The sequence below is a fragment of the Haliotis cracherodii genome, unplaced genomic scaffold (genome assembly GCF_022045235.1).
Source record: "Haliotis cracherodii isolate W230 unplaced genomic scaffold, xgHalCrac1.p SCAF_26, whole genome shotgun sequence".
NCBI classification, from domain to species: domain Eukaryota; kingdom Metazoa; phylum Mollusca; class Gastropoda; order Lepetellida; family Haliotidae; genus Haliotis; species Haliotis cracherodii.
In genome coordinates, this window is record NW_027266282.1 from 2,239,458 (window position 1) to 2,253,643 (window position 14,186).

Consider the following 14,186-nt stretch of genomic DNA (forward strand, 5'->3'; position numbering starts at 1 on the left):
GCATGTACCTGACAGACCTGCAAAGTTTGATGAACAAATTTGAACGGTTTATGAGTTATGCTCAAGAAACGAACCCTACCCTCACAGAACCTATGTCCATCTTGTTGCCATGGAAACGTAAAAAAATAAATATTCATAAAATTTATCAAAAGCAAAAGGCAACAGTTCAGCATGTACCTAACAGACCTGCAAAGTTTGATGAAAAAATATTGAACGGTTTATGAGTTATGCTCCGGAAACGAAACGTGACGGACGGTCGGACGGACGGACGGAGCCCGTTTCTATATCCCCCGCCAACGAAATATACAACACTTAAATTGCTGTGTTTAACTGTTGCCTGATATATCGACATGATTCTCTCAGACGTTCTAGTTCTTGTGGTTGCTTAATAAATATATGTAACAGCACTCTCTCAACTACATTTACTAAAAGACGATTTCGAGCTGCTTTGTAATGGTATTTCTCATAGTTCCAAATAGCTTTTAAAGCAGTTAGTTTATAGTGGGTTAACTATGTCCACGGTGCGAGCACTCAGTGTGGAGATCGTCCTTCTATTTCCTAGGCTGCATCTCATTGCTATGACAAGTTGCCAACAGTTCACATACAAAGCAATGTGCGGGTATGTTAGTGTTGTGAAACGTTCAGCAATTCCGTATGTATTTCGCGACGTCATATACGGTAGAGGTTTTACTTTCCCAAGTTTAAAATTAGAAGATGCATCATTTACTTATATGAATATAACATAAATATCAGAATGTAATCGGTTTCGACTGTTTAGTATAAACAGTTTATTTCATGGCAAAGCATAACAGCAAAGGATTACAATAATTTGCTCCTTAGGATACAGTTTCAATGAAAGGTAATTCGGAATGTTCTACTTGTCATTTCAATCACTGGATTGTCTGGCCCAGACACGATTATTTACAGCCCTCGTGTTTCTGGACGTTAAACAACAAACAGAAATTCAATAAACGTGTGGGGACACGGGTGATGCAGTCGTCTTAGAGTTGCGTCCCTTAGGCACGCCATAAATCTATCATTGTGGGTTCGAATCCTCGATTATATTTCTGGGTTTGTCAGCCTCATAACCGTGCTCGTGGGTTTCATCAAAGTGGTAAATATCTGAGACCTGCATCACTTCGGGCTTACCTCCCACATTAACCTTGCACGTCGTGATATAACTGGAATACTGTTCAAAGCGGCGTTGAACAGAACTGGAATAATTTACTTCGTGAAGCATATTCATCAACTGGGATAAACGAACAATGTCAACATGGCCTTTCTACATGCACGATTTATTACACCAATACTGTTCAACACTCACTCACTCACCCAATGGATGTAGAGAGGTAAAATATAAAAGTATTCAATGGAAATGGCCAAATGTTTTCGTCATGGGAATCGAAATCTAATGAATAGTTTCAGGAAAAGTAATATAGATATTCGTCTGTCCTGACGAATGGAAGAGATACAGATTATTGCTATGGACTCTGATCCATTCATAGCTGAAACACATAAAACTTATCTTGTTTCCGAACTATAAACGATGCTTCATCCGTTTTCCGTTAAGTGCAACTACTGCAGGAATAGCTTTGTGATAAGGCGTACGGTCAATACAGGCTCTATTATGCTATTGTAACGAACACCCTTAGTTGTTCAATGTTGTCGTGTAAAACAGTCGGCGTCTAATATCAGCTGCTATTTAAAGAGGCATTTTCTATCATCTTTATTGTTTTTCACTATACACGTAGGTATTATCCGACTACCAAGTCCTTCCGGATGGTTGATGGCTGTGGGAAACAATTGAACTACCTTTCATAAAACACCCTCGCGGCAATGTCCTATTATCTTGTTACACCAGTTAAGTTCGTACCACAACACACACCCTCGGAGCTATATGTACATTGTCAGGGCGATAACCAGCGTCAATAGAGACAGGTGTTTATCAGCACCAGTCTCATATAAACAGCGGCCACAGGACACGGAAACAGATGCGACTGTGGCGGCAAAGTGAGTACATTGTTGTGCATAGTATAGAAATCAGATCATTTTCTAAGGGTTTAACATATATTTACCCTACCCTTCAAAGTTGTCAAGATAGTTTATGAATTTCCTACCTCTATTCATAAGTTCACCAGACTGATTAAGATCCTTTCCTGATTTAACTGGTTAATATCCTGATGTTTTTCGCTTGTATGAAAACTGTTAAATTATACTGATATAAACACCAACCAATATTTTTATAGTGCTTGTCGTTCAGGAATATCATTGGTTGTTAGTTTGTTTCTTGTTTAACGCCGCACTCAGCAGTATTCCAGCTATACGACGGCGGTCTGTATATAATCGAGTCTGGTGATTAACATCATGAACATCAATCCACGCCATTGGGATACAATGACATGCATCAAACAAGTCAGCGAGCTTGATCACCCGATCCAGATAGGCGCCTCTAACGACAAGCATAATCACCTTTTACGGCAAGCATGGGTTGCTGAAGATCTATTCTACCCCGAATCTTCACGGGTCTCATATGGAGTAGGTCTAGTCTATGTACAATGTATTGAAATGGATGTATCGATTTCAAATGGGCATGAATGGATATATATTCCAAATCTGAAATATTGTTAGTATTATCACATAGCGGAACTTCGTGGTGTGTGTCGCTGCTTCGTCTTCCTGTTCAATGACTTAACGTACATGGCTGTTTTGAATCAGCACAAAGTTCGTTTCCTATATGTTAGTCTAACTCATGTTAATTTGAATTATGAACAGAAGCGAAATAATTTTATTATGGTATTCAGATTGTATTTTCAGGATGCTAAGATTCAGTCTCGTGATTGCCATTTTACTTCCCTGCGCGGCATCTGGTGTCAACCTGCTTGTCAACAGCGATCTGGAACAGGGGGACTTCAGTAACGCCAACAGTGGCTGGTTTGGGAGAAGCTGCTCCACATCCCTCAGCTCTGACAGCTACACGGGCATCAGCAGTGTGCGGGTATCCAACAGGTCACAAACATTTATCTGTTTAGGAAATTTTTGCCACACCCCCTTTTAAAATGAAATCCAACATGTGCATCAGAACCCGCATCTGTGCCTATCGAGTCGTCAAGCCAGCATTTTTTTGTATTACGTACATTCTAAAATACATGTCTATTATAAAAAAGTTCATCCGCAGTATAGCCCATCTAATGTGGTGATGAGAACTGTTATAATGAAACGAGGCTCGGATTTGTGCTGTAGGGTGTCAAGAGGAAAGTGCGAGTAATTCGCCATTCCTTCAAACATAATGGAACCGATTACACGCAGACCAATTTCCAGGATCAAGTCCCGGGCTCCCTTATTTGAAGAGTTACGGAGGATATTGCCCTGCTTAAAACACATGCCTCCTTTTACACTTTGATCAAACATTCTCTTGTGGAATATATTTTACATATAAACCAGAAGTGTTTGTGGACTGTTATACTGTGTGAGTCGCCTTGCGTGATGCACGAGGAATACGTTCTCTCCTGATGTTGCACGTGCAACTAACTTCGTCGCTAGCTCATATTTCCAATACATGGTACACGGCTCTTCATAATTTCGTGGTGTCCTAAACATGTATGTTATCATTGACAGTCAATTGCCCGTTGTTGATACAACCTGACGGGGATAAATTCAAATATAGAGCCCTGAACATGAATATATATATGTTTACCTGATCAGTATTTTCGTCAAAGTTTTTATCTAATTGTAATAAACACGAACAGTGGTACAGGGTACCTGCTAAAACATATTATCTTTTTTGCTTTTTAGGATTATGCACACATTTGTAAATATTTAACACAAGTAGTGATTTTCACACCGTACCGTCATGTGTCGCCGTAGCTGAGGTTGACAGTAAAACGTCCTCAACCCCATTGGCAACACATATTTTCCGACAAAATTTGAAATCATTCACTTGTCAAAATATAAAAAATATAGTTCCGTCTATTCCAAGTGTAATTTAGTTGAAATGTTGGTCCAAGATAACGTATTATTGAGAAACAACTGTCCATTCCTGAAACATAATGGAGCGTTTCAACAATAGAATGACATCACAGATGTGTGTTAATTTACAGCAGCTGCGCTTTGTCTTTGAAATATACAACGTCAACACACAAGCAGTACAAGCAGTCTAGATCAACGCAGAGGATAGGACATCACGTATATACCCTTTATAACCATCGGGACGGTTATGGCATATCGATATGTTATGTCAAAGGATGCGTGGTGTTGTGCAATGATACACACATGGGATGTAAATACGATGACGCACAATTGACCATGTCACCACCCGACCCCTACGAATATTACGACCGGCATCAGTTGCTGGGGACCAGATGTAACCCGGAATGCCCCACTGGTCTTTAACGTCATGTCCAAGATTATTGCATTTATATAGCGACGTGCTTGCACGTGTGTATGTGTGTGTTTGGCTGTTTGACTAATGCCCACTGGGATACCATGCCGCATACAGTAGACTGCAAGCCAACCAGTCCTTGTTCTAGCCCCTTAAATCCGAGCGCCAGAGAGGGTAACAACTAGTACCACCTTTAAAGTATGAGGCGGCTGGGGATCGAACCCCGGGCCTTCCGCTCTCCGCGCGGACGCTCTACCTCTAGACCACGGTGGCGGTCGGGTGAAATATAAGTTTCATATTAATTCGTATGTGCTTTCAGACAGGCGAAATGGGCAGGTATCGCCCAGTCCATCAGTGTAGAGGCAGGGAAACAATACTTCTTCAGTGGCTTCATCCAACTTCTCAACACAGCTGCTGGCAAGATGACGGCAGAGGTTACCGTCACGCTCAATTATCGCAATACCGTCACAGGTAGGACGAATGTCCACGTAACATTCTAACATCTAAAACGATGCAGCTTCGTCATTACTGCGTTACTTTCCAATTGCTCGACAGGTGGACCTATTTTCACTAAATGGAATCTTTGAAACAAAAGTTTACAATAAGTTTTCCTATTTTAATTTAGCATCTTTCAAACTAACATCAAAGTGACAGTGCTTTAGTACAAGTGAATCCTATGTTATATAAAATGTAGGTCACGTTCGATACCCAACCTAATTGGACGATCGTGTAGTTTGTTTGTGGTTCTTGACTTCAGGTGCGAAGAAGTATGTGCATGTTTCTAGTGTGAGGTTCATGCAGCCCAACATGTGGCAGCGAATTGGCGGGGATATCACCATCCTTTCAGGTACAAACTCATAGAGAATTCACGTTTCATAATGACACAAAGCAACATTTACCGAGAACGTTACATCACAGACCCGAAACAGGCACAGAATGATATGTAACACCGGGTGTGAGATGTACTAAGATGCATATTAGTGTGTGTGTGCGTGCGTGCGTGTGTGCGTGCGTGTTTGTGTGTGTGTGTGTGTGCGTGCGTATGTCACATACGTGTGCGTGTGCGCGCGCGCGTGGGTGTGTGTGTGCGTGTGTGTGTGTGTGTGAGTGTGTGTGTCGGGAGACTCAGGCACTCAGGCGATATGTATTGTTTCGTCTCTAAGACGTGCAAGGATCGTGTGATCGTGTGTTCGAATCCCAGACCTGGGATTCATTCCTACTTTATACTGACACGCCGTTGTATAAATGAAATGCTGTTCCCCCACTCACCGTTTCAGGATATGACAAGTACATCCTGTACATACAAGTGTACTCTCCCGTGGTAGACTACCTGCTGGACACAACGTCACTCACGGAGCTCCCGTCGCTGCCTGGGAACTGGGACGTTGCTGCCGACGCCACCATTGACGCCATTCGTAAAACGGACATCAACATTGTGTATGTAATCACTGATCCAATAAAGGCAGCTATTGTAAACCAAATCGTATAGAAAAGGAATGTTAAAGGGGAACAGTACATGTATATAATATAACTGGCAAAAGAAACGGCACCAAACAACATTCTGGTCTAAAACAAAACAGACGTAACAGTTGATGTTTTATCATAAAAAAACAACAATTTTTCAAAAACGGTATTTGGAAATGACAAGATAAAAAAACATGTACTTAAAGTTCTGCAAACACGTTTATCATGCTGGGTGCACGGTCCAGTATTCGATCACGTCCGCAGAATCGACGTCGATCTCTTTTAAAGTCCGGTGCTTCATAAATGGCTCAGTATCGGATGTGACCCCCTAACACGACGTCGAACTGAGTACACGAGTCTCCTGACATCCTGATTGGGTATCCTACGCCATTCTTACTGCAGGGCAATTGCCAAGGCATCCCTCGTCAATGGCGGTTGTTGACGTTTCCGAATTCTGCGTCCAAGTTGGTCCCAGAGGTGCTCTATGGGTGACAGGTCCGGTGATCTGGCTGGCCACTGTAATACCGTCGCGTTGGTGGCGTTCAGAAAGTCGCTAGTGACTCGAGCTATATGAGGGGTGGCGTTGTCCTGCTGAAAAAGCGTCCGTGGGTGTCGTTGCAGGAAAGGCAGCACCACAGGCCACAAAACTTCATCAACGTAACGACGTAGAAAGATTTCCGTCGATGATGACCAGATCTGTCTTCTGCTCCCCGCAGATGCCACCCCAGACCATATCACTACTACAACGTGCCGTCCGTTCACCACGTCTTCGGTAGATTCGAACCCACCCATCACACTTGAAGAGCTAGCACCTACTCTCGTCGCTGAAGAGCAGTCTTCGCCAAATTCTCTGCTGCCACTGCTGTAGAGTCCAGGCCCTACTCAATCTGTGACGTCGGTGTAGAAACGTTACCGCCATGCCCTTGAAGGGTCGATAGACACGGTGACCATACAGGCCGAGTTTTCTAGCAACGGTCCTTCTGCTGACTGAATGTCAAATGCTGTTTGCTGATGATGACGTCACAGTTAGGAATCTGGACCTCAGGTGAAGCACCCGTAAATACCGGTCTTCCTGTGGAGTCGTGACCTTGGGTCTTCCACTCCTCGTCCTATCTGCAGTACTGCAGTACTGCCAGTTTGCCTGTGACGTGTCTTGCGTTGGTGCACTTGAAGCAGCCCATGATCCTGGCAACGTGCTCCTGCGTCGCTCCCATTTGCAACATACCGATGGCTTTCTCCCTCTGCTCTGCGGTTAGTCGAGGCATGTTCGTTGTTTTAAACGGTTTCATGTGGTGAGAGAGTACAATGCTGCTCACGTTTTCAACCAGAATTTCATACGAGTAACTTTGTGCACATTTTACATTTTTTAGTGATTAAATTAACTTTTCTCGCAAATCATGTGAAGTACGTGCCCATGTTCACAGGGAATAGGTAAGTTCCACCCCAGCTATGTGTTCCCAACTGTTTCGTGCTCTTTGGCAAATCTGTTGAAAACTGACGACCAATATTTTTTGGTAGCGTTTTGTTTGCCCTCTAGTTTATGTCTCAGGCCATTCACAGGTTACCTTGCTGCAGTTGTAATTAGTTCTATTTTAACATAACATTCCATGTATGGCTTCTTGCAGTGCTACTTCCGGCAGAGTTGATGGAGTGACTGTGGAGGTAGGTGAATCACAAGCATCCTCATCAAGTGAAACATCACACGCATGTTACAAACTACAATTTTCTGTTGAGTCATAGCAGTGTTTCATTTAACGACGGGAATTTACAATGTTCGCTCCTAGGGAAGTGAACGTTATGGCTGAATATGTCTCCTACAGCAGGTGGGTACAGATCGGAGAACGTCAAGTCAAGTCGCCACTGTTGTGGATTTCATGACCACTGCCTTGAGGAGCATGCTTTTACAGATACCTATCGTTACTACAGATACAACAACGAACAAGTGAATTCGGGTTCGGCACTGCAGTGAGCGCTGACAGAATAGTCCAAAGCAGCAACTACACAGCCTATCAGAACTTCTTCTATGACAACTTTGAGTGGGCAACTATTGAAAATAAGCTGAAGTGGTCACAGACAGAGAGAAATAAGGTAAACATATGTAGACCTAAAACACAGAGGGACACTGAGTTTTAGCCTAACTCGAACATTCTCTGACCATAGGTGACTGACAGGTCACACACGGGAATATGTACGTTATAATTCAGAGCATCAGTCATAAGCTCTTGTGATCAGTTGTACTTAAAAATAACAAACTAATGTTCAACTAACGTGACTTCATTTCACGAATGTGCATTGTACATACAGAAAACAAACAAAATGTAAGCCAAATGTACATGTAGAAATTTAGTAGAATTTGAAAATATATGAGTACTTTTGTAATTGACTTGGTTACATATCGCTGAGAACTAGGTACGTAGACTAAACTTGTCTTATATACGTGCTGTGTTATAATCGGTTTGTGTTCGCCAGGATGTTTTAACCTACGACGTTGGGGTGACCGCTGTGAACGAGCTTGTTGAACGAGGGTGAGTTACACAACTCTCTGGTAACGCACGGTGACTGAGAAACAGAGACGCACACACTATATAGCATTCAGTTCAATGACACCTGTGCCAACGTATGTGCTTACTTCCCGGGGAGGTTTACCTGAACTGAAGACTGGTCGCCCAACCCCATGTAGATGGGCGTAGTTCCCATGTTCCCTGTACGGTCTCTGTTCGTTGAGTCTAGGCAGCACTCTTTTCATCTGAACGCTACAGTATAGAGTAACAACCTTCTCAACCTAGTCCTTTTACCAATGATAAAATATTTTAGATACTTTATTTTAACTCTAGTTGTTGTTGAAACACTGAGAACTTGAAAATCAAGTTGGTGCAAAATGAAACTAATGTTCATGACATAGACAATATCTGCCGAAAATGTTGACGACTGAAAGTGAGGCGTCTTCGAAAATCGAAAAATCGAGTTGAGAAACCTGCATCGTTGTACATAAGGGAAAACACGGGCTGTTCAGGCGGAAACACCTACGCAGCTATTACACGCGATAAGACGACTGAAGTGTTCACCCTTTCTACAGCTGTATCTGAGGATAAATGTACCAAGTACATCAAATCATACCAAGTGTCTTAAGGGTTTTGTAAATGTTCAAAATTATCACGGACGAATATTGACGTGTGGCTTGTTTCTGATTTTCACTGTATTGGTGTTTGCAGAACTAATACGAAAAGTTTAAACTGCAACCAGTGTCGGGTCCTGTCCTAAAGATAACGTCTAAAAACATATTATATTTAAAGCATTAAGGTGCGAGGCCACACTGTCTTCTGGGGCGTGCCTACAAAGGACCCTGCCTGGGTTCAGTCTCTACAAGGGGATGCGCTCGTACAAGCGATGGTGGCGCGGGGGATGAATGTGACGTCAAGGACTCTAGGGAAGTGAGTACATGCATCATTTGTTCATTCAAACACTTTAAGAATAAGAAAGAAAACGTACATTTTTATGGGTATTAACAACTTTTGGTTTATTACATATAGTGACGTTTCTATGTAGATTCTTACACCGTTATCAAGCTAGAGAAGAATGTACGGTTTAAGATACACGCACTTATGCTGATGTCTCACAGAGATTACATGTCTACATTGTAACATGTCATCCTTTCAGACTTGAACACTGGGACGTGAACAATGAAAACGTTCATGGCAACTTTTACGAGGAGGCTACAGGACATGTAAACATCACAATGGACATATTCTCCGCCGTCCGCTCCATGGATCCCAAGCCTAAACTCTTCCTCAATGACTTTGCTATAGTCAGTTCAGGACAGTTTACTCAGGTATGAAGTTGTACGAAGTGTTAAAGTCACAAGAACTCTATATTCGGGTAAGTTGGCATATGGGTCATGCTTATTGAGCTATTTCAACTCTACGTCAGACAAGTTCAACTGTCCCTAGCAAGTAGCTTTACAGTGTACTTGTATATTGGTACTAGAAACAACACAGCTGTGGAATACTACTATACTGGTATGCAGGAGGTACGGGAATTTAAACATATACAAAAGCTAACGATGTGACGAAAAAACATGCATCCAAAACTTTGAGTATCACAAACACCTAGAGCACACTGATTATGTTAACATACTTGAACTAACGCCATCAAGTAACTGAAATATTATAACAGTCATACCAGCACTCCACAAGTATACTGTTCCTTAGGCTGGACTCGCACACCAGTGGGAATCGCTGGTCTTTCATGTCATTTCACAACTAGTTATGATTACTTTTGGATATCAGAAATGTAAGAAACATGTCATGATCACAATTTTCTGTATTTCACATCGTGTCAGGCATATCGAACCCAAGCCATGATGTTCCGGAGTGAAACACCTGTGTATGGCGTAGGGATCCAGAGTCACCTGAAGCCTCCCCTAGATCTGACGCTCATCAAGGTGAGACCCGTATGAACCAGTGTACGCCAGTGTACTTGATGCTGGTGTTTAGGGTGCAGATTGATCTAATCGTCAACAGTGTAACTGTGTCCTATTGCCACGGTCATATGTTTAATCTTCTGCACTCATCTCGTGTTTTTTCCAGCACCGCCTGGACCAGATAGTGGAGGTAGGGCTGCCGATATGGATCACCGAGTTGGACATTGACGAGCCTGACCAGAACAAGAAGGCTGGACTCCTGGAGGACGTGCTGCGCCTGTACTTCAGCACCCCCGCCGTACACGGCGTCACACTGTGGGGGTTCTGGGACGGCAAGATATGGAAGACTGATGCTGCTCTGGCTAACGGAGAATCTGTCACGGTAAGGATGTTGCCAATGGCTTTAGTTGAACCGGGCATGGTATTGATATAGAATACTAAACCAATACATAAAATTGGTTTTACACGGGAGCTAGTTTAGTATTTTATCTATTACTTGCCATTTAAAACTTTTTTTAGAATTATACAGTCGTGTGTGAATAGACTGACAGCTGCACGATCCACAGCATAATCCAATTTAGTTTTACAGAATAATACTTCAAACACGTGAAAAGTTGAAACGTATTAATTTAATACCTTATAACGGTCCACGTTTAGAATTCAGGCGTGCGTTCCACAAAGTTATTGTAGCACCAAGGTTATCGCAACCAAAATACTTTGATATAGACTTTCGTTGTGCTAGAGTACGATCGCCTCGTGGAACGGGGCCCTGCACCACAAAGTTTACAATCACGTCACAATACCCGATGACGTAATTTGTGGAATTGTGTTGCAAGATCCATAGGCGAAACATTGGTTGCTAGCTATATAGGGTCATCCGGTGTGCATAAGCTCCTCTCGGCGATCTATCATCTTCACACGTAATGTCGATGAATAGGCCAAAGGATGTTGAGGGCTTTCAATATTTGCACTCGTTTTGGTAGTACACAATGTGTAATACAGCTGTATATCTATTAAACGGGTGATATCTTTAAAGCTGTCTTTTTTTGGCACAAGGCTACCCCCCCCCCCCCCCCCGCTCTCTCTCTCTCTCTCTCTCACACACACACACCGCACACATGGACTCACACGTATTGTGGTACTAACACCCACACCCACACCATGCACACACTTACACGCATTACCCGCATACATGCATACACGCCAATACTCAATCACACCGTGAACACCCTCACACGTGGACACATACGCTCAGTCATCCTCCTGATGCGTCCGTAAATCTCTCCTGTACACGGAGAACGGCATTTTCGTTTGGTTCATTTGACAGGCTTAAGACTGTTGGCGATACTTAGGTGGTATTATCTTTCACATCACTAAAGGAAACTTCTATATCGAACATAGGGCTACCTGTCTGAACAGTGAGGGTAGATTTAGATAACATTGCTTTGATGTAAATATTACAAGATATGTAGTCAAGTGTCCGTATTTGTTTCTTTGTACTTGAGGCAGATTACTTGTCCCCGATGTGTGTGCATGGTGCAAATATGTCGAATGAAGTCTTCTTTTAACCCGACATTGGCATCATGTACTGGGCACGTTTGTTTGTTTGTTGTTTAACGCCGCACTAAAAACGTTCAAGCTATATGACGGCAGTCTTTAAAAAGTCAAGGATGGACCTGCCGAGAGAGAGAGAGAGAGAGAGAGAGAGAGAGAGAGAGAGAGAGAGAGAGAGAGAGAGAGAGATCGGAACTGTTATCCGAGCAATAGCGTTTTAGTTCCGGCAGATATTACAACTGTGTCTTGCTGTTTTTGTAGCCAAATGCAGCTGGGCTGAGGTGGCATCAACTAGTGAAACAGGACTGGCGGACACACGAAACACATTCTCTGGCGGATAGAACAGTCAGGACTCGTGGATTCAAGGGGAACTACTCACTTCGAGTCAAGAAGGATGGGACAACTGTTCAAGAGCAACAGTTTACACTCGGTTCCTGCGGAGCAGAGATATCGCTTAATCTTTAGCTGGCCATTATTGTCTGCCGACTATAAAAACACTTGATTCACGGAAATGGCGTCATGTCAGTAAATTCAAATACATTTCGTTAATAAATTGATCATTGTAAGTACGGGAAGGTGAATCTAGAGTTAAAGATACGTTACGTTCTCTGCTCATTTTTGGTCAATTTTAATGGTAAATTATTCATAGAAGAATAATGAAAATATTTAAAGACGCTCTCTCCACTAGGATGTTTTCTCTTCATTGATCACTTATTCAAGATGCTTATGTCATATCAACAAATGATGACATTTCACCTTTGGCATTGCTAAAACTAAAACTGGTTTATGAACACGAACCTGATTGACCAATATCAGGGATGATGCATATTTTCTGAATCAATTGTATACACATATTCCATAAAAGGAACGTTCATGATTATGTTCTATCTTGTTTTCTTTCCACGTGAGAAAGGGACGTGGCATTTCGTAAATACAAATTAAGTGGATACCTGTACGCCTGATACCTGAAACACTTCATTACTCGTGAAGCTTGGAAAGTCAAAACAATTCAGACTAGACTGATAGGGTAATATCTACATTGAAAATTAGTGCTGATTAGAGGGGACTATTCAGCTGTTAATGTTAATGTCAAGCTTGAAATGTTTAGGCCACATAACGCCTTCCACATTTGTGAAGTATACTCAACAAATAAATATGCAAAAGTAGTGTAATCATAAATATCTGACAGTGTTGCCGACATCCATACAGTATTAATACCTAAATGAATTGGTCATTCTGTCATGGACAGAGATTGATTTGTGGTGAAAGAATGAGGTATTGTAGAAATTTGGTGAAAAGATGGAAAAATCGCAAAAAACACACGTGAGAGCCTGGCGCTGACACAAAAAAATGACATGCACGTGCAACATCACTTGTTAGCTATAAACACGTTTGGTTTTCATGTGCCTTCACAACCTTACGACCTTGAACATGGAAAACATGCCTCGGGTGACGGAAGCCAAACGCAACAATGTCGATTGCAAACACGAGAATCATCTGTAGCCAGGTTTTTCCAAGTAGCACCAAGCACCATTACCAGACTGTGGAACCGTTATCAGACACACGGTACAGACGCCACCACGGCCACCTCTACAGCTACGGCAATACCAGGGTTGCGTAGGATATCAGTCCAGACATTTATGCGCTGAAGGTATTCTCGCTAGACGACAGGTTCGAGGTGTCATTTTAACGGAACTGCGTCGTCGGGTGGGACGTCAATGGTGTCAAGGTCACAAAGTATGGCCGTAACTGAGAGGGAGACAAATAATTTTAACTGACGAGTCATGTTTTATGCTTCGTTATGCGGATGGTAGACATCGTGTTTACAGGCGTCGCGGGGAACGTTATGCACGAAACTGCATACATGGAGTGGACAGATTTGGTGGTGGCAGTGTGATGATCTTCTACACTGGTAGAACACACTTGTTGCAAGTTCTGGGGAATTTAACGGCACACGGATGAGAGTCTATGGCCACACGTCCTTCCCAGTATGCAATAAGTGATCATCATTTTCCGGCAAGACAATGCCCGACCTCATACAGCCAGACTGACAACAGTCTTTTCAGGAATCGCAACATCCAGGTCCTGCCATGGCCCTCCAGGTCTCCAGAGTTAAACCCAATTTGACATTTATGGGATGCACTTGATCAACGACTGCAATTACGTCAGCAACAACCACAGCATCTCCCACACTCACTGCACAATCACTGCAGGCAGAGTGGGTGAACATTCCCCAGGCCACAATTCGTGATCTGATTGCTTCGATGGGATGATGAAGCCAGTCAGTTTTGGAAATGGTGGCCATACAAATATATTGAGAATAGATGACCTTCATCTTGAAAATCTACTGTTTCATGTGTGTCGTATGGA

At 42.7% G+C, this 14,186-nt stretch overlaps 1 protein-coding gene across 1 annotated transcript; it reads left to right on the forward strand.

The window, feature by feature from the left end:
- The first annotated feature begins 1,897 nt into the window (after positions 1-1,897).
- On the forward strand, positions 1,898-12,661 carry LOC139473060 (uncharacterized). Its single transcript, XM_071255570.1, has 13 exons — positions 1,898-2,010; positions 2,815-3,006; positions 4,698-4,849; positions 5,136-5,225; positions 5,656-5,815; positions 7,468-7,504; positions 7,769-7,930; positions 8,312-8,367; positions 9,136-9,273; positions 9,500-9,671; positions 10,182-10,283; positions 10,429-10,644; positions 12,078-12,661. The coding sequence occupies exons 1-13, from the start codon at positions 1,898-1,900 to the stop codon at positions 12,279-12,281; spliced, it is 1,794 nt and encodes a 597-aa protein (XP_071111671.1). The 3' UTR covers positions 12,282-12,661.
- The last annotated feature ends 1,525 nt before the right edge of the window (positions 12,662-14,186 follow it).